We start from the raw sequence: 20214 nt of genomic DNA, 5'->3' as shown, positions 1-20214 counted from the left end.
TGGTATTACCACCCTGGCACCTCATAGAAGACATCCCTCTTCAATTGAAAACTCAAGCTGACGGCTATGGAAGGGTTTCAGTTCCTGTACTATGTCCTCAGAGTCTGGCCATCCATTTCTTGTATAATATAAAGCTCTAGCCATGCAAAGTTTCCTTTACAACAGATTTCGCAGTTACAGGAAGAGAGTTCACCTGGTGCCTGTTGAATGCAGTTGCTTCTTGTGTCCTGTTTACAAACTTATCTGATGCATCGTAGTCACAATCTGGTAAAGGTAACCGTGAGATTGCATCAGCATATCCATTGTCACTTGAACGACGTAATTCAATGTCATAATCATAAGCTGCTAACTGTATAGCCCAGCGTTGTATTCTTGCAGCTGCAAGGACTGGAATGCCTTTCCTGTGTCCCAGAATGTATGACAGTGGTTTGTTATCTGTAATAATGGTGAATTTACGACCATATAAATATTGATGAAACTTCTGTAGTCCAAAGATGATTGCCAAACCCTCATGCTCAATTTGGGAATAGTTACATTCATTGGGTGTTAACATTCTTGATGCATAAGCAATTGGTCTCTCTCCGTTACTGGTGATATGGGAAAGCACTGCTCCAAGCCCTTTTGGGTGATGAATCTACTGCCAACATCACAGGTTCACTCAAATCATAGTGCACTAATACTCCTGTTACATTAGTCAGCATTTATTAATCTCGGAAAAATCTCTTTCACACACTACTGACCAATGCCATTTTCTGTCTTTATGCAGTAATTCTGTAAGTGGTATTGCGATTGATGAGAGATTTGGCACATAGCAACGGTAATGGCTTACCATCCCCAGGAAGAATTGCATTTTAGACCTTGATTCTGGTCTCGGTGCCTCCGTGACTGCTGCAATGGCATCCTCTGTCATATGGATACCCTCTTCATCCACAATGAAACTCAAATATTTCAAGGAGGGCTTCATAAATTCACATTTCGACAAATTACATTTCAACCCATTGATGTGCAACCGCTCAAGTACCTTTTCAGATTGTGTAAATGTTCAGTTTCGGTTCTCCCAGTAAGACTAATATAATCTATGTTGCATCCACAAGGTACTCCTTGCAGAACTTTATCCATTAAAGACTGAAAAAGTTGTGGTGCTGCTGAGACACTATATGGTAAACGTGTATATCTGTACAAACCAAGTGGTGTGTTAATCGTGACATATTTCCTAGATTCCTCATCTAATTCCACTTGCTGATAAGCTTGCGATAAATCTACCTTTGAGAAAGTTTTTCCACCGATCAGTCGCAGGTATAGTTCATCTGGACTTGGCATTGGATGTTCAGGGTTTTCCACATAACGATTTATGGTGACCTTGAAGTCACCACAGATCCTAATAGAACCATTGTCTTTTGAAACTGGCACTATCGGTGCCGCCCACTCACTGTAGTCAACTTTCTCAATAATTCCTTCCAATTCTAGTCTTTTAAGTTCTGCATTCACAGCATCCCTGATTGCATAAGGAACTGTCCTTGCTTTATAAAAGATTGGTTTTGCATCCTTTCTTACATGAATATGAGCCTTTATATTCTTGTATGTACCCAGTTCACCATCAAAGACATCACCATATTTCCTTAACAGTTCTTCTAACTTTGAGGTTTTCAGAATACCAGAATGCAGATGATTTACAGCTAACCTTTTCCAGTCAAATTTCGCAAAATGCAGCCAGTCCCTACCGAATAAGGCAGGTCCATTCCCCTGTACCACATACAATGGCACTTCCTCCACTCTGTGTCCATGAACTTCCATAGTTATGTAGCATATCCCGACGACTTCTATTTTTTCTCCCATCATGGTTTTCAGCACAATATCGCTGGATTGAAGTACTGTATTTTTCAGATGTTTAGCGTAGAACTTTTCACTTATCAGTGACTCAGAAGCTCCCGTGTCCAATTCCATATCAATTGGTATCCCATTTAATTTAGCTTTCACTATTATCTCTGGAACCTTATTGTGTCTTGCTTTCATTTTCTAAACACAGTATTTCAATGTATGCACCAATTCATCCTGTAGTTTGCACTCTGTAGTTTTTCTTCCAAGCCGCTGGTCTCCTCTGCCATGTTGACCGTCGATCGTTTCATTCCTTGTCCTCCATATTTGCAATTTCGATTGACTGTGGTATGATTTTCCATTCGGCACATTCTACGAACGTGTCCTTTTTTTTACCTCCTGAGTTTGACCCTGAATCTTCGTGACGTTTTCATCAGTCATTTCCTGACTTAGCGCAATCGAAAATACTTTCTTTAAGTCAAGCTCCTATTCACTTAATAGTTTCCTCTGTGCTGAGTGGTTGGCCAATCCAATAACAAACAAATCTCTTAAAACTTCCTCTTGAAAAGCACCAAACTGACATGTTTCCGCCAATTTCCGTTGCTCCGTTGCATAATCAGTGATGGATTTTCCTGGACGTTGTTTCCTATTGTAAAACTTGAAACGTTCAGCTATCAGGATGAGTTTTGGGTGGAGGTGATTTTTCAAAACCTCAGTAAGTTCTTGATAAGTCCTTGATGAGGGATTATTAGGGGCAAGCAATGTTTTCAGAAGTCCATATGTAGGATGGCGCTCAAGAAAACTGCCCGTTTGTTATCTTCCTCTGTTATGTCATTTGCTAAGTAGAACTGATCAAACCTTTCGACAAAATCTTCAAAGTCCTCGGATTTGTCATATGCGGCTATATTACCCAAATGCGCCATCCTTAATTTTCCCTTTCGTGAGTCAGTTCCTCGTCGCCATTGAAGTATATTTGGATGGACACAAAACTCAGGTAGATCCTTCCTGAATTACTTTATTTTTAAGACTAACTTATAATGATATACAGTTTAAAAGATGACAAGATAGTTAACAGCGTAGTTATGCTTAATGAGTAGTAAGTACCTGTAAACACAAATATAACCTCTGGTAATAGGTAGTTATAAACATAAATACCTAACAGTAACCTTTGAGTAGCACCTGCCATTTCCCGCTGTACCAAATCAGCCTTATTGAAAGACCCTTATCACCAGTCTCCAGCTTATATAAACTAGCAAGGCTTGCCTCGTACACCCAGGATGCTTCACAAAACATGTGTCCCTTTATCACGATGGTGGTCGAACTGCTTCAGCTGTGTCCACACCAAAAAACTTGCAAATGCAAAGCTGCTCTAAACATTTATCTTCTTCCAAGCCTAATAATGCTGTAAAGTCTAGTGTAAAAAACCTACTTTAATTCCCAGAATTTTATCTATTAAAAATTCAACCGGGAAGAACATTCAGAGTCTAACCTCCATCTGGCAGAGATGAGGCGACTTTCATTAGACATCATACACGAGGCTCACCCCGTAGACACCCTTTGCGGCAGCATTCACTCTCGTAAATTGAGCTTTGAGTGAGACTTTAACCTTTCTGCATTGCCCTCTGTTGCTAGAGGCGAATGCTCCATAACGGTAGTGAGATGGACTTCTCCCATTCCTTCTCCGTCGCCTATTCCCGTCACAATATGAATGACTCAAAGGAAAGGAAAGACGTTCGAGGAAGAGTTGAGAACCAAGTGACTCAAAATAAAAGTCAATTATCCCAAAAGTGGAATAATCGGCCAATGACATTATTACTATTAATGACTCTCTGGAGAACCCTGTTGTGCACGCGAGTGCCAGCTCAGCTGATGTAATATCCCAATGTCAGCCTCAGAAGCCTCACAGTTTATTAAGATTATGAGCCTCATCCATTATTTAGACGGACTGTATGAGCCCAGCCCCCTAACAGACAGTATGCTATTTAGCAATCTTCCCACAATCTTGAAGCCACATATACAGGTTCGATGAGGCTCTTCCTAACCCGACTAAAGAAATTAGGTTATACTTGATACTCAAGTCTCACCATCAGAAAATTCACTTGAGGCCAGTAGGTCTTCAAACCTACTGCCAGTACCCCAGTCACACCAAAGACGTTTTTATATACACTCTAGCACATTTCATAGCCCACTCCCTATTAACACTGATGTTGCTAATCTGGTTTCATCGATACCAGTCGATAAATCGTCTGGGCTCCCTTCCATTGTTTCTGGTTCCGATATGGTAAACATGGAGGTATCAGCTGTCACAATCCAAGCCTGCTTGTGGCTAGACCACTGATCTGGAGCAATTTCCAGCTTTTGTGGTGACAGGAAAATTAGGGGAAGAACACGTTCTTGAGCAATTTGAGGAATCATCTAGATATGGGCTAAAGCTATAGAATTCCTTTTACATCGAAACATTTAGGTCGCAGCTAATGAATTCGCCTTTTAAATTGGTTCCACACCAAAAATGACTCTTACCTCAAACAGATGCACAACAGTCTGGGAGACAAGCCCCCAGACTACCTTTTGTCGGAGATGACATCCCTCCGGATGAAGAGGGTGCAGTCGTAGAGGTTCCCGCTGGAGAGGGCATGTCCCCCAGCTTACCACCAGTGGGGAAATGCCTACAAAGCTTTTGGCTAAGGTGGCAGGACTTCGGGGCTGACCCTTGGAGAATAGAAGTCCTCCGTTCAGGATATCAAATCCTTTTCAAAGCCTGACCTCCACTTCGAACCAGAACTCTGACAATCCAACGAAAGGCTCGGTAAAAGATCTCCTCTTATTAGAGGAAGTATCCAAATGGGTGGCTAAAGAAGCTGTGCAGGAAGTTTTAAGCAAATCTCCATTGGAACAGAAGAAAGACAACTCCTTGGTAACAACCTATGATATCCAAATAGGAAGGGACAGCCTCACTTCTGCCATACCCCCTGGTAGTAGAGATGCATGAGCAAACTCAAACCAAAACATTCTTCATATCTGTAAAGTTATTCTTGAGTAGAGAGCAGTCGTTGCTAACTATCAAAACTAGTCAGGGACAGCAATGGCTGCAGAAGGGCCTTTATGCCTCCTAGCAGTAATAAGACTCTTGACCTTATAAGGTTCCAGATCTTATGGATTACTAATTCCTGGTGTATTGCTCATCAGTCTAGACAAAAATACTATAGTAATAGTTTATACTTCTTTAGTATCCATATGACAGTCTGGACTCTTACAATCTTACACAGTTTCGTCTGATTAGTTATACTTTGAACAAAATCCGAATATCGAAAGGAATCAGAATAACGCCGATATCTTCAAAGGAGACAACAGAGGTGTGGTACCCAGAGCTACTGGAACTTCTCACGGAAGCCCCGCGAAGACCTCCAGAATGACTAAAACCTGATAGGTCAACCACACTTTGGATAAGTTTTAAGTCGCAATGCATGTCCAGCCTCGTAACAATGGGAGAAAAGTTGGCTTTGCGTCCGAAAGAAGGGAGTTTGAACTTAACTGCAAAAATCCAGATGTCCCCGAAAGTTGTCTGCAACAGTCTATCTTACCAAATGGAACCTTCAGTGATCAGGGTTATACGGGGGATATTGTCTCTCTCAAGGCCGCTTTCTCTTGGATATGGGCTATTTGATGATCCTGAGGAACGAGTTCCTTTTCAATCAAGGTGGTATAAGAATACTGCGAGGCATTGAACCAAGTTCTCAAACTGAAAGAGCTTGATATCCCCTCTTTAGCAGAACCCTCCTCTCAGTTCTTATTCGGGTTTGTAGTGGGCATTCTTGTCCCTCCCACCCCACCCCCTCATGGAATGTGGAGAGGGGGCCTCAAGTCTTTGAAGAAAATCCCCCACGATCCCATGCATAAAGCCTAAGGTAGGGTTTAAAACTGCCTTCTTCATTGCCTTACCTTCATCCAAGGAGAATAAGCAGACTACATGGTGTATATTGTGGTGTGTCCCATTGCTCTCGAATTTGTAAAACCAGATTCCGGGGGAATATCAGATGGACTTCTTCGTGATCTTACCTCTCAAGGAGGCCATTGATGATCCGGGTGTTATTTTACTCTGACCAGTAAGATCAGCTCGAAAATTTCCGATAAAAATGACAGATTGTAGGCCAAATATTTTGGCCTATTTGGGCATGAACTCAGGTTGCACCAGAGGAAGTGTTAAAAAATGCATCTTTTTACTGGTTAGGAAATCTATCACAGGAACTTTCAATCCTCAGGGGAAGCATCGCCAGGGCTCCCCCTGGAGCACATGATGTCTGTGGTCCTTACGCAACCCTAGCATTCCACAGAAACCACTTGGAATTTCCAAGAGAACTTCCAGAATGACCAAACCTGTTACACAACCACACATAAGAAGGTTCCATATCACTGTGCATTGAATGTCACTTCACAGCTTGATACTATCCAGCATCTCCAAAAGAAAAGCTTTTCGAGAACAATTGAGGAACAAATTTCCAGATATCTCGGAAAGTCGTCTGCAGCAGTTTACCAGTCTAAGTGGAAAATCTTATGTGATTGGTGTCATAGGGGGAATATTGCTCCACTTAAGGCCACTAACCCCATGATTGCAGACTTTGGTGTTCCTGAGGAACAAGAAATCCCTTTGAGTCACTGGAGTAAAAGGCTACCGTCCAGCCTTGAGCCAGGACTTCAAAATGAATGGGTTTGACCTCTCCTCATCATGGGAACTCTCAGTTGTTGTTATGAGTTTCGTGCAAACTTGTCCTCCTTGTGAACTCAAACCCCCTACCTAGGATGAGACGAAGGTTCTAAGGGCCTTAAGAAAAGCCCCTTACTAACCTATGCAAAAAGTCTTAGACAGGGACCTCACTGTAACGACTGTCTTCCACCTTGCCTTAGCTTCAGCCAAGAGAGTAAGAGAATTATATGGTCCATCTTATCTAGTGTCACATTTCAGAGGGTGGAAAAAAACCATCTTTGTCTTTTGTTCCCGAACTTCTGGCCAAAGCCTAAAATCCTGCTAAAATATATATCAGATTTTACTCTTTTACGATATTGTGTCTCAAAAAAGGTAACTGATGACCCAGAGGATATGTTACTCTATCCCCTAACAGCAATGCGTAAGTATCTAAAGAGGAAGCATTATCTTAGGCCTAAAATATCCAATTTGTTTGTGAGCACTGGTCACTTCAAAAGAAAGTAGTCAGAAAAGCTATTTCTTTCTGACTAAAAGAAACAATCATGAGAGCTTATAAATCCTCAGGGAAAGCGTAGCCACGTGATATACATGTGGTTGCTACATCCTTACCGTTCCAAAAAACACTTCACCAGTCTTCAAAGCTGGTGTATGGAAGAGGCAAACCACTTTTACGGACCATTGTCTTGAACATTGCACACACAGGTCTTTAGACACCTCTTTAGGCACTATTGTTGTAGCACAATAAATGATCTAATTATAAGCTTTTACAAGACACGTGACTGTTTTTATCTCGACATCAATTATTCTCTGCATTACTGTATAAAGGTATGTAATGGGTATCAAGGCAAATGGTGATCTTGATTCGAGTTGAAGCCTTCACTTGGAATTCCCCCTTATTCAAGTAAGAATGCCTTAAATTTTCAATATTTGATGATATCGTGAATATATAATTTTATGTAACACGATGTTCATATGACTTCACCACTGGCAAAGAATATTATCCTCTGGGATCGAACGTATAGCCTTGCCTCTTTATGAGCCGACGACACAGTTCATAAATTATTCACTTTTGATCTCTTACTATTACTTTATAGTAATTGTATCTATACGAGAAGGGCATACCCATTAATGGAGACTTCCTCCCTCCTAATGAAGACTCCCATATAAATAACCTGGAAGTTTGTATATGCATATGAATAAACTACAAATTTTAAAAACACTTTGTGTTTTTCCTTGATATACAAACCTGTCCCTACCTGGTCCTTTTGGTATTCAGAACATGAGTCCAAGAAGTTTCATTAGTGTGATTCGTTATGGGGCAAAATCTATTTCCTTATTAAGGATCACTTCAATATTATTTTTAATTAATAAAAGTTATTCAATCATTCATATCAGTGCAAATAATTATCTATATTTAGACCCTCAAGAGAGTGGGTGCAGGTAAAATGCCGTTTAGTTCCTTAACTTTCCTGATGGACTTAGTAAACAACAATTTTACAGTAATCTTCTACTTTGAATAATTAGTTTAAACACAGACTGAAACAATTTAACTCTTGAAGATGTAGGCTGCAACCGTAGACATCTGCTACACACTTCTGCATTCGGGATGCGAAATCCATGAGTTCGATGTGGGCGAATAGGGGTGTCAGGCAAATTTCTCGAAATCAATTGCGCGAAGGTAAATTTCTCGGAATTCAATTGACCGAAAAATAATTCCTCGAACTATCATTTTCTCGAATGTCAATTACTTGAAAACAAACAAGTAAATTTCTCGAACACAATCGAAAGTATCCCATAAGTGCCAAAGACCAATTTATAAAGAGGCTATTCACATTCCGTGATGTCCTGTATGTACGGGCGTACGTATAATGCACGATACACTGCGTACCTATTTGTAATCACACTTTTGCGTCATAAAAGATATTAACTTTATTTTTTTTAGATAAAAAATTACAGTATGGAAAAATAAAGTAAAAAGAAAATGAGTGAGATTAAAACAAGTGAAAATCAGAAAATAAAAAGAGACGAAGAGAGGCCTGTTGAAGAATATCTACGAAGTGTAGAATACAACATTTCATTTTTATTGATTAAATTTTAATACTGTATTTCATTCTAAATGATAGTTTTATACATACAATAAAATTTATACATACAATAAAATTATAACCTTTGTATTTTTTTCATTCCTTCATTTACAATAAATTTTTAACATTTGTGTTTGTCAACCCAAAACGATATATTTTTCCTTTCGACAAAATAGATATCAGTTTTCGAGAAATATCGGATTCGAGAAAATGATAGTTGGAGAAATTATTTTTCGAGAAATTGAGTTCGAGAATTTGACTTTCAAGAAATTGCATTCGAGAAATTTACCTAAAACCGCGAATAGGGGATCGTTTCTTCTTTATGTGTCCACTCATCGACACTCTTCTTGGTAATTTCTCCTTCATTGTAGACAATCTGATACCTCCTGGTTGAAAGGTAAAATTTTTGGCAGATAGGGAACTTGGTCCCATCGTCGTCCTGCTCTGGGCACTTAGAAAATTTCTTCTTGTTAACTTGACGTTTAGTAAGTGCCGGCCAACTCGGCACTTGGTGTGGGGCCTCTCCCCAGGATGGGGAGAAAGGACAACGAACTATCGCGGTTTACTTCAGGAAAGAGCGCACCTCTTCTATCCCACTATCAGCTTAAGTATCCCAGAACAAGGGCGTTGTAATTTCGTCACGTCCTGTGACTGTTCTTGTGTTTTATTAGTCCCCTCTTCTGATGTAATGGCAACGTCATACATTGACATTGCTTTGTGTCACTACCCGCTTCCCTGCAGGCGGCGAACCATGTGAGTCACTCGATATGTTTTCATCGTTTGGCCGGGATATTTTGCGTAGCTAAAACGTAACATGAGCACTTTTCACAAACATTGGCTTTCACTAAATCAATGTCTCCCTATCATTTAACTAACGAATAAAATTCATAAAATACTTAATCAGATACACATATCAACTTATTCAATGTGAAATTTTCTCCCTTACATGACATTAGCTTTTAAACTAAAATTTATTATTTCACTATTTACCTGGAAGTTTTGTAACTTCCCACCTACCTCCCCACTTTTACACTTTAGTGTGAAACTTTACACTAAAAAAGGAAGTGAATGAAAAATCAAGATTGGTTATTTATGAAATTCTGGATATATAGCCTGGCGCCTGTAAAGCCATTCAGTGCCCAATACATCTGGGGGAAATCCAGTGGTTACAAGGTGAATTAAAGTCTGTAGAGGTTGGGCAACTAGCATGAAGTAAGGTAGCAAAAAGGGAGGAATAGTAGATGAATTTAAAGCCCCTGTAGCTAAAGGCTAAACGAACGCTGCAATGACCCTTAAGTAATGCCTACAGTGTGCATTGTGGGGTGCACTAAAAGCACTACTGTAATTCGGACGTTGTTACCACTTTGTTTACCAGTGCCTCTTTCCAGCCAGAATAAAGAGTTTTACATGGATCATGCCAAACATTATTAATTTCATTTTAGACCAAAGTTCTGTAAACAATGAACATCACATTGATTCCAGGTGAGTATTGAAATAATTAATTTTACTTTAGGAATTTAGATTTTCAATTATCATAAAGCTGAGGTTAATAGAATTAGCAATATTCTAAATGTCTGGTAACCTAAATCTTGAAATTATTTAATTTTGAAAAATGTCTGGTAGGTCTTGAAATATTTCATTTTTGAATTTTTTTTTTTTTTAAATCGATGAGAATTAAACCACAAATTATTTTCTTGACATGATTTGTGATCTTTCCTCATAATCATTATCATCCTAATTTATCAATTAGCTAGTATCCTTGATTAGTTACACTAACCTTTATTGCCTTCAAAATCAAGGGATTTGTGATCACTTGTCATATTTTTCAATATGCTCCCCCGCAAAGAAAATTCAAAATTTTTCCCTCTTTTGCAGCACTCAGAAATTGTTGGTTGTGTTGGTGAAGGTTCAAGTGTTGCCTTCTTAGATCTGGAGTGGGGTGGTTCTTTTCAAGGACGGATATACATTGGGATGTCTTCCAACACTGACCTTGCAAAGCATTTCATGGCTATCTGTACTGGTGAATTAGGACCTACATACATCAATAAGAAATTCTATGATGCAGATGAGTCACGTGGGTGGTTATCGTGTGAATCTTATGACAACAAGGGTCTCTTTGGGACCAATATTTTAAATTCTATAAATTTCGATGATGGTGTTTATAGGTGTGCACCTGAAATGGGAATTGTTTGGATGAATAAGGATGGTAAGTTCCATATCTTGACTGGTTCTGTAAACGGTGGTAGGTATTCTAGAGTTTTTGGTAAAGTTCAAGTAGGTCTTGATGTGTTGAAAAAAGCTCATGCAAGGAGGCTGAGTGGATTCAACGACATAATAATAGTGGGATGTGGTGTTGTCCTGCAGGTGTGATTTTAGTTCTGGGCAAAAGATTCTTTTTTCATCCTCCAAGTATAAATTTCTGTACATAAAGTACATTTTCTTATTGCCTTGATAAAAAAAGTACAGGCAATAAACATCGTGATTTTAAGGTATGACTGGAAGTGAAGTGCGCTGTGTAGCAGAAAATTTGTTTAAAGAAAATTTTAATGAGAGATGATAGATATTTCCTTAACTTTTCTTTCTGTGACTTATTGTGATATGATGAATCTTATTGTATTGATAATCTAATATAGCTAAAAGGATTAAAGATTAAGGTAAAAAAGCTAGATTACTGTATATATAATTACAATAAAATGTCTGTGGAGGTATGGAAGATGTTTAAACTTCTTAGCCCTAATTGATGAAAAAAAAATGAGATGGAATTAAGAAATTTATGTAAAAACTATATACCTTACTACAGGAAATAAAGAAAATTAGCACAAGTAAAACCCCCCCAAAAAAGGAAATTTCTTTGTTATGAGTAAATCCTAATATTAAACTTAAAACTAAGGAATAATTCAAAGTCAAAAGATATTGCCTGGGACTAATGATGATAAGATTTAAACTCCTGGTTAAGGAAGTTCCAGTTCATGGAGCGCGAAATGGATCCAGGCTCTTTTAAATCTGAATTTTTTTTTCTTCACGTTAAACTAAACGTACATTAGCAATGGCGTAGAAAACTGACAATTTTATAGTAGTGTACTGCTTTTAGTGAGTACATTTTATATTTTACCCCCGTTAACCTTGATCATTTGGGGTTTGTTAGCATTTCTGGATAAGGCAAATTTATGTAGGCTAGTTATCATGGTCCTAGGGTAACCTGTAGGTTGTTTTGTTAATACAAACCTACTTTTCTACATCCTAGACTATTAGATACAAATTCCTCTCGAATGATGCAAATGCCTTAGGAAGTAATTCTACAGTTTTAATATGTAAGTAAGTAGGTTAGCTTATCAAATATTATTGTGCATCAGACTTGGCAGAGGCTGCATGGGTTAAGCTCCATGAATCATAACCTAAATAACTTCATGTATCAATACATTTATTTAGTATGTATTAAATTCATGAAAGTAATACAGTTAATTAGAAAGTGCATTTACTATTTTATTCTGTAAAACGTAGATTAGTGTCCAAGAGATGGTGGAAGTAGTACTGTATTTTGAAAGATAGCAAAATGAAGAAAATCCAAGATCTATATATGGAGAAGGAAATCCAAATTTAGGAATGGTAAGAGATATAGATAGAGAAGAAATTAAAGTTGACCTTAGCAAGATGAAAAATGGAAAAGCTATGGGACCTGATGAGATCCCAGTGGAAGTCTGAAAAGGCGTGGGGGAATTTGGAATGGATATGCTGTGGGATCTTATGAAAAAGATACACCAAAAAGAAAAGATACCCAGAATGTGGAGGAATAGATATTTAATGCCCATACTCAAAGAAAAGGGGTTGTACAAAATTTTAATAATTATATGCCAATCAAACTCCTTCCACATACTATGGAGCTTTAGGAAAGGATTATAGAGCGTAGGATAAGGGAAGACTGACATTAGAGAAGAGCAGTTTGGATTTATGCCAGGAAGAAGCACCATGGATGCAATGTTTGCACTAAGGCAGTTAATGGAAAAATATAAGAGAAGGTCAAAAGGAATTGCATCTAGTATTTATTTATTTAGAGAATGCTTATGGTAGACTTCCACAGCAGAAGATATGGATATGTCTGAGAGAGGTGAGAACACTAGAGAAATATGTTAGACTGATCAGATATGTATGAAGGAGCAGACACATAAATAAAAACGAGTGTTGGTTTGATTGGGACTTAATTAGAGAGGGTTGGGTTTCACCAGGGCTTGTCATTAAGCCCCTACTTGTTTAATGTAGTAATGGATGTCATTACTGAAAGAGTGAGGGATCAGTCACCATGGACTGTTCTGTTTGCAGATGATATAGTACTATGTGATGAAACCAGAGAAGGATTGGAGGGGAAGCTGGAGAGATGGAGAGAGGAATTGGAAAGTAGAAGGCTAAAGATCAGTAGAACAAAAACAAAGTACTGTATATGTGTTGCAATCTGCAGAATCAATTGAGTGACATACATTTGCTGGGAGAAATAGTAAAGAGGACAGAAAAATTCGGAAACAGCAGAGCTCCAATTGGAATTAAATAGTAGAATTCAAGTAGAATGGAATAATTGGAAGAAGTGTTGGGACTGTTGTGCAATCAAAGTATAAGCGTAAAGTTAAAGGGAATGGTACATGAAACCTTAGTGAGACCTGCCATGAATTAAGGTGCAGAGACTTGGCACTTGAAAGACCTCTGATAAAAAGATGGATGTTTCAAAGATGGCAATGCTAAGATGGAAGGCTGGGATCACGAGACTTGATAGGGTTAGGAATGACTTGGTACGGAAATTACTAAGGTTAGAGAGGTTTCAAAGAAAATCCAAGGGAAGAGACTCCACTGCTTTTGGCACGTAATGAAGAGAGACCAGGAATATGTCGGGAGGAGGTTGTTGGAAATGGATGTTCCAGGTAGGATGAGGAGGGGGAAACCAAAGAGAATCGACCAGACTATGCTGTGTATGTGTAGACAAAGGAAAAATGAGCTGTACACAGAGAATGTTCCATTATAATACTATCTGGCGAGTCAGAAGACCCAATAACATTCTACCTGTATTATTTCAACGGGTGGTTGGTGCCTTAGCCAACCTACTATCTATTGGATTCTCTATATATTCAAACGATGTAAAGGAAAAACAAATCTTGTAGGTCCTGCAGGGTGCAAGTCTTTTTAATGTGTGACAAGACCAGGAAACACTCCTTGAAGTAAAAAAAAAAGAAAAATTAAATGCTCCGGAAAATTTAACACATTCTGGTCTTCCGTTTATTGGCTTTGATCAAGAAAGAAGAAAAGAGAGCATCACAATAATGCATGCACAATAATTCACCATCACCTTCTCAAATCTCAACAAACAATTTGAAACACTGGTGCTGTTCATATTTTTACTCTTTTTTTTTTTTTTCGTAAAGATAAATCTATAATAGCGAGAAATAGAAATTCTCCGACTATTACCCAAACAACAAATTAAAAAAAGACCTTTGACCAGATCGTCCATGTTTTATGTCATCAAACAAATTTTGAGATTATAAATTGAGAGTTTGATATTATGGATATAATTAACGTGAAGGCTGACTAGAATATTTGGAAAATATTTTAAACAGCTTTTGTAATTAAGCATTGTTATTATTAACATCAGTTATAGAACTAAGTCTTTCGCCAATGTAAAGGTGGTGTATGTAAAATAATATTTTTTTTCTATTTGATTTTTGGTTAGAATATATAGTTATAGGAAGTCTGATTAAATACTTTTCTTTTTAGAGAAAGTGGCATTTTACTTTTCATAATCTCATTTTGTTTACCAAAAGCTTTACATTCCATGCTATTACTTCTTTTGATTCCGGTCTTGTGTCCTGGGAAAACACCTAATGTATGTCCTAAGTACGTATAATCATAAACAATCTCTAGAAGTTAGTTCATAACCCTTATTTGTTGCCTTTGCATTTTCCTTGGACATTATCTTAGTTTAACTCGTATTCATTTTCAGTCCTATATTTGTAATTTCTCTTCAAATCTTGTATCATCTTTTGCAAGTCCTCCCTTGATTCACTAAATTGAACTGTCATCAGCAAATCTTAGGTTTTTAAGGTATCCTCTGTTAATGTTAATTCCTGCATTTTCCCAACTTTAGTCATGCTAGCAAAAATTTGGAGCGGTGGAGTATCCTTGTATGACTTCTTTCTCATTCGAAATTTTCTCACTATCTTCATTTGTTCCGATGCATTGTAACCACGGATTACTCTCTCAGGACGAGTTACTCTTTTAGTTTAAACTTGCGGCTCGAAAATTTTTCCCCCAACCAAGACTCAGGCTGGTAACATGCCCCAGGGTATGTTCCCTGCGCAAAGCGACCTTCCATTGTCGCACCAAGAAGAAGTCCGGGTCAGGCCTGGCAAAAACAGGGCAAAGGTCGCCATTCGTACTCTGGTCCTTGCCCAGTAAAGACCAATAGTTTTCGCTTGCGACAAACTGTAACCTGCGTTTGTGTTTTCAACTTATTGTGTGTGCAATGTGTTTGTGTTGAGATAGATAACACTCGTGTCCAACGTCGTTGTCCAGGTGTGAATGGGAAAGCATGTTTGGCTTTCCTTTCACATTTGGAAATTGATCCCCATTCAGTGTGTACCTCATGTCGCTGTCATACCTGTACTTAGAGCAATACGTGAAGTGAGTGTATCGAGTGGTCTGAAACCCAATGGGCTCTTATGGCCACGAAGAAGAAAAAGAAAGCTAAAAAGGAATGTTCTTCCTCAAAGAAAGACAGTGGTTCGAGACCTTCATTGAGCTGTTCTTCTGTAATTCCATCCCTTCCGTCGATGTCACCGTCGCTACAACAAATCAACGAGGGAGAAGGGATTATGCAGATTCGACCGGACTCCCCATTGTTATCAGCTCCCCCCCCCCCTACCGTCCCTTTCAGTGAGTTCGGCGCTTATATCTCTTCTCGGGAGATTGTAGGAGAAGTTTGTCAGAATGAGGGAGTCGACCGCCCCACGTGTCTCACACGCGGTGAGCTCCGACCGCCGGCCAGAACCGCCATCTTGGCGTGCCCACACGTGTGCACAGCCTTCCCCTACCTCATGGTAGTCTCGGGGAGACCGGGCACCCCTCAGCCACCAGCGCCATCTATTGGAGCTGCCTCACAGGCCTCCTCATCGGCTTGCGCTGCTGTGCCACCATCTTGGCCTGCCCCCACTACCTCGGCGCCTGCCGCCTCCGCCAACCAGGCGCCCGCCGCCTCCGCCAACCAGGCGCCCGCCGCCTCCGCCAAACCGGCGCCTGCCGCCCCATCATCGTAGGCCGCCCCTCACCTTCATCAGGGCGACCTGTTCTCAGATCCTTCCCCTTGGGATCAGGAACACTGGTGAGGCACTCCAAGGACCCCGTTCAGGTCCCCTATGAAGGATCCTTTGCCGCCATGGGAGGAGCGAACCTTTCAGGGGATGCCCCCGTCGTCATTCCTGCCTCCCTCGCAGGACCATAGGCGAGGGAGGGAAGAAGAGAATGGTGGGGAACACACTCTTCGAGGACCCTTACGGGTTTTCCCCCTCCCGCATCAGTCGTGGTGCACCCCGACCCCAAGAAGAGAAGGCTTGAGGATGCGGCAGGCTATCGCCATTCATCAGATTCTTCAAGGGGCTCCCAATCTTAAACCATCATGCCTCATCAAGAGGGCGTAGAGCAGAAGCTCCGCCTGGAGGCTCCTTCCAGGCCTCAACCTCTCCTTCATGGACAGGACCTCTGTAGGGGAGGCTCCTCAGAGACGATGCCCACCAGTCATCGGAAGGCCTGGCAGAAAAGGATCCTTCGGTGGAAGACTCCTCCTGCACCTTCTCCAGGGTGTTGGCGTTCATCAGGCACCTCAAAAACCTGCCAGAGTCAGCCCCTGTTGTTCCTCCAGTGGAAGTTTCTTTGTTGGAGGAGCAGTTTGGCACCCTTTGGGAAGCTCGTCCCCTTATGTCTCTCCCCTTGGCCCCGTCTCTGGGCAGAAAGCTGGGGAAGATTAATGCGGTCGTCGCCTACCCCAAGAATTCTCTGAAGGCCTCGTGGTCAATAAAGTTAATAAGGCATCAAAGATTCTTCGTCCAGGATGATTTCTTGCAGACGGCCAGACCCATGGAGGGGAACTTGGCATCCTTGTCCCCAAGATTATCGGAGGATAAGATTACAGGGGGTTCTGTGGCCTTTTCTATCCAGGAGATCGTCGCCCTCGAGCCAGCACTGTGGTCTTCATTCTCTGTCTCCTCGTGGTTGGCCTTGGCTCTGCAACAGCCGGGTTAGTCGGATCAGGCCAAGGAACAGTTTATGGAACTAGCATTGTCAGGAGGGAGGGCCATCTCCTTCCTAGCGGAACCGTCCCCTGTAGCCGCTTCCAACATCTTCCTTCATAGGAGGGACACAGTTCTTCACAGGATGCAGAGGAGGCTCCCCTCGAGAGAAATAAGGAACCTGCAAAACTCGCCGTTTTCAAACGAGGTGCTGTGTGATGACAGGTTGATTGAAGAAGCCCTCGATAAGTGGAGGAGGGACAACAGAGATACCGTTCTCCACAGGGCCTCCAGCTCCTCCTCCAGACATCATAATCATGGGAATAGGGAGGCTCCCTGGCCAAGGACTCCTACAGCAGTTAACAGGCCTCCTCCTCCTTCTCCACAAACTCCCGCCGCTCCAGGCTGGTCCGGGCACCCACAGCCCTCCTCCGCCTCAGGCAGAAGCGCCCCTCCTAACGGTCGGCAGGGGTTCGGACAGAACCGATGACCATGCAGCAACAAGTTCCCTAGGAGGAAGTAGGAAGAGAGGCCCCCATCTTCCATGCTCCCTTCAGTGGGGGATACCTCAATCATCGATAGGAAGCATGGGCCGCGCAGGGCGCGGACCCGTGGACTATTCATGTTCTTCGTGATGGGTACAGATTGCCCTTCGAGGACGACCTATCCCCGTTAATAACGGGCTCACAAGCCCAGGCTACTACCCCCAAGGACGAGGCCAGGAGATCGGCCTTAGGAGAGGAGATCTGCGAATTACTATAGAAAGGCGCTGTCCAACGAGCACCCCTACAAAAACTGGGGTTGTTCTGTCGGCTCTTCCTGGTGGAGAAAACCACAGGAGGTTGGAGACCGGTGATAGACCTTTCCTCCCTTAACAAATTCATCAGGAAGACGGCTTTCAAGATGGAAACCCCTCGCACTGTCCTGGCGGCTATCAGACACAGCGACTTCATGCTGTCCATAGATCTAAAGGATGCTTATTTCCAGATCCCAGTACACCTCTCCAGCAGAAATTTCCTCAAGTTCAAGTGGGAAGAAGAGGTTTTCCAGTTCTTCACCCTCTGCTTCAGTCTCTCCACAGCCCCTCAAGTGTTCACGAAGGTCTTTACCCTGGCGTCGCGTTGGTCCCACGAGAGGGGTATCAGGCTCTTGAGGTACCTAGACGACTGGCTCCTTCTCTTGGGATCGAAGGATGTCCTCATCAAGCTGAGGGACGAGTTGGTTGAATTATGCAACGAGGTAGAGATTGTCGTGAACTGGGAAAAGTCCCAACTATCTCCCTCCACGAGGACAGTGTACCTGGGAATGGATTTATGTTCGGTCCAGGCCAAGGCCTTCCACATGTCAGAGAGGCTCGAATGCCTGGAAGAAGTCAGTCAACCGTTCCTCAGGGGGAAAAGAGCCAACCTTCGTCAATGGCAGAGGCTTGTGGGGTACCTGGTGTCCTTGGAACAGCTGGTCCCTCTGGGCAGGATGCAACTACGCCCAGTCCAGTGGGACATGAAAAGATTGTTAGCTCCCCAGACCAGGGATCGACCAAAGGAGCTCCCCCTATTGCAGGCATCCAGGGAGACTCTCCAGTGGTGGCTGGACAAGAAGAATACACTGGCAGGGGTATCCCTCCTGGACTCTTCTCCGGAAGTACTACTATTCACGGACGCGTCCAAGAAGAGCACGGGAGCCCACCTGCAGGACAACTCTGTATCGGATCTGTGGAGCAAGAAGGGGGAGACCCTCCACATTAATGAGCTATCATATCTAGATAAGAAAAAGACACCTACAAAGGATCGTAGTCATGAATTGAATGTTACCATGAATCCGTTAGAACACTCATCGGCAACGCCGCGTTAGATGTTGTGTACCAAAAGGGAAATTATCACGTTTTTAGGACGCTGGATAATCAATAACCACGGAGAGTAATTCGAATGCCTTTGTTGATTTGTTGCTTGTGTCCTTTACTTCGTTTGTGACAGATCTAGCTGGGCCCAGTGTCTGGGCTTTGGCCAATATTATCACTCCAATCCATCATGTTTTCAATTTTTTTTTTTTTTTTTTTATACAATTTCCCGATACATACACTGAGCGTGTCAGTCAGTTTTTAAACGAAGGTTAGTCAGTTGATATATCCTTAAAATATATTTCCAGTTCAATCGTGTAAACTTTGTAAGGCATGGAACCTGGTGTAACATTACCGACACAAAACCCAACTTGGTTTTATGGAATCTGGTAACGCTGTTCTATTGAACCGAAATTACTGCTCCATCCGTGGCCTCTAGCTAATCCTTGGCTGTTGACTAGTCTAGGAAGAGAGAGAGAGAGAGAGAGAGAGAGAGAGAGAGAGAGAGATTTATTATTCTGTTATTCAGTAGTTTCTTTCTGAATATAGCCTTTAGGTGTGTTTGCTTATCAAAGTGAATGTAGGAGTATCTTCTCTGTTGTCTGCTATTTTTTTTTTTTTTTTTATAATCGCATACATCCGTCTTTGAATGATTTTGTAAGTTTTTCTGCAAATGCTTTTATAATGATTGAGAAAATGTTGATAACTTGTGTGTTACTGGTTGTGCTCTATCCCCGTTGGAGACAGTTCTTTAAAAAAAAATCAATTTAAAATTTATTTATGTTGTATAGCCTAATCATATCTTAATCAGAGTCGGACTGTAAAGACCAAATTCAACACAGGCTTGTGAGTATGAATATTGTCAAAATAATTACCATCATACTTAGTGATAGGCAGACATGCCTTTTGAAGGTTTGGCGATGGTGACGAATTCCCAAGTCTCTTCTTTATAAACTTGGAAAAGAGAATCTCATTGAACTTGGCACAGACCTCCATCATCATCAGCCGTCGATAGACCATAACAAGGGCCTCAGACAGGTCCTTCTACTCCTGTCTGTTTATGGGTCTTTTTATGCCAGTCTTATCCCGTAAATTTTCTTAGCTCGTTAATCCATAGTCCTCTCTCCTTCTGCTTGTTTACAATCTCTAGGGAGTCATTCAGTTATTCTTTTTATCCATCTATTATGTGTCCTGCCAACGTCAATTTTTTTTTTCCAACTTTTTGTTAGAATATTCTCTAATATAGTTTGCTCTCGGATTCATGTTGCCCTTTTTCTGTCTCTTAGTGTTAATCCCATCATTATTCTTTCCATAACTGTGGGTTGTAACTAAAGCTTATGTTCTAAGTCTTTAGTAAGGCTCCAAGTTTCTGATGCATAAGGTAATACTGGTAGGACCATTTTCTTAAAATACTTTTCTATTTGGAGAAAGTGACATTCTTATTTCCATATTCTCATTTTTTTAACAAAAGCTCTCAACCCCTTGCTTATGCATCTTTTAATTTTGGTCTCATGT

The 20214-nt window shown here is 41.1% G+C and overlaps 2 protein-coding genes across 2 annotated transcripts in view; both read left to right on the top strand.

Annotated features, from left to right (window-relative positions):
• Positions 1-11309, top strand: part of LOC137645840 (uncharacterized) — a 48260-nt gene extending 36951 nt beyond the window's left edge. The window contains exon 5 of the mRNA XM_068378820.1: positions 10477-11309. Coding sequence (XP_068234921.1) covers positions 10477-10971 — 495 coding nt within the window. The 3' untranslated portion in view covers positions 10972-11309. The remainder of the gene's footprint in view (positions 1-10476) is intronic.
• A 3990-nt stretch (positions 11310-15299) lies between these two features.
• LOC137645411 (tropomyosin-1, isoforms 33/34-like) lies at positions 15300-15893 on the top strand. Its single transcript, XM_068378215.1, has one exon. It carries the CDS (start codon positions 15300-15302, stop codon positions 15891-15893), a length of 594 nt encoding a protein of 197 aa, XP_068234316.1.
• The last annotated feature ends 4321 nt before the right edge of the window (positions 15894-20214 follow it).

Source organism: Palaemon carinicauda, chromosome 8 (assembly GCF_036898095.1).
Source record: "Palaemon carinicauda isolate YSFRI2023 chromosome 8, ASM3689809v2, whole genome shotgun sequence".
NCBI lineage: Eukaryota > Metazoa > Arthropoda > Malacostraca > Decapoda > Palaemonidae > Palaemon > Palaemon carinicauda.
The sequence above is the reverse complement of the archived record's forward strand: the minus strand, read 5'-3'. Positions and strand labels throughout refer to the sequence as shown.

Coding starts and splice junctions, on each gene's coding strand:
- LOC137645411 (XM_068378215.1), top strand. CDS start 15,300: ATGGCCACGAAGAAGAAAAAGAAAGCTAAAAAGGAATGTTCTTCCTCA.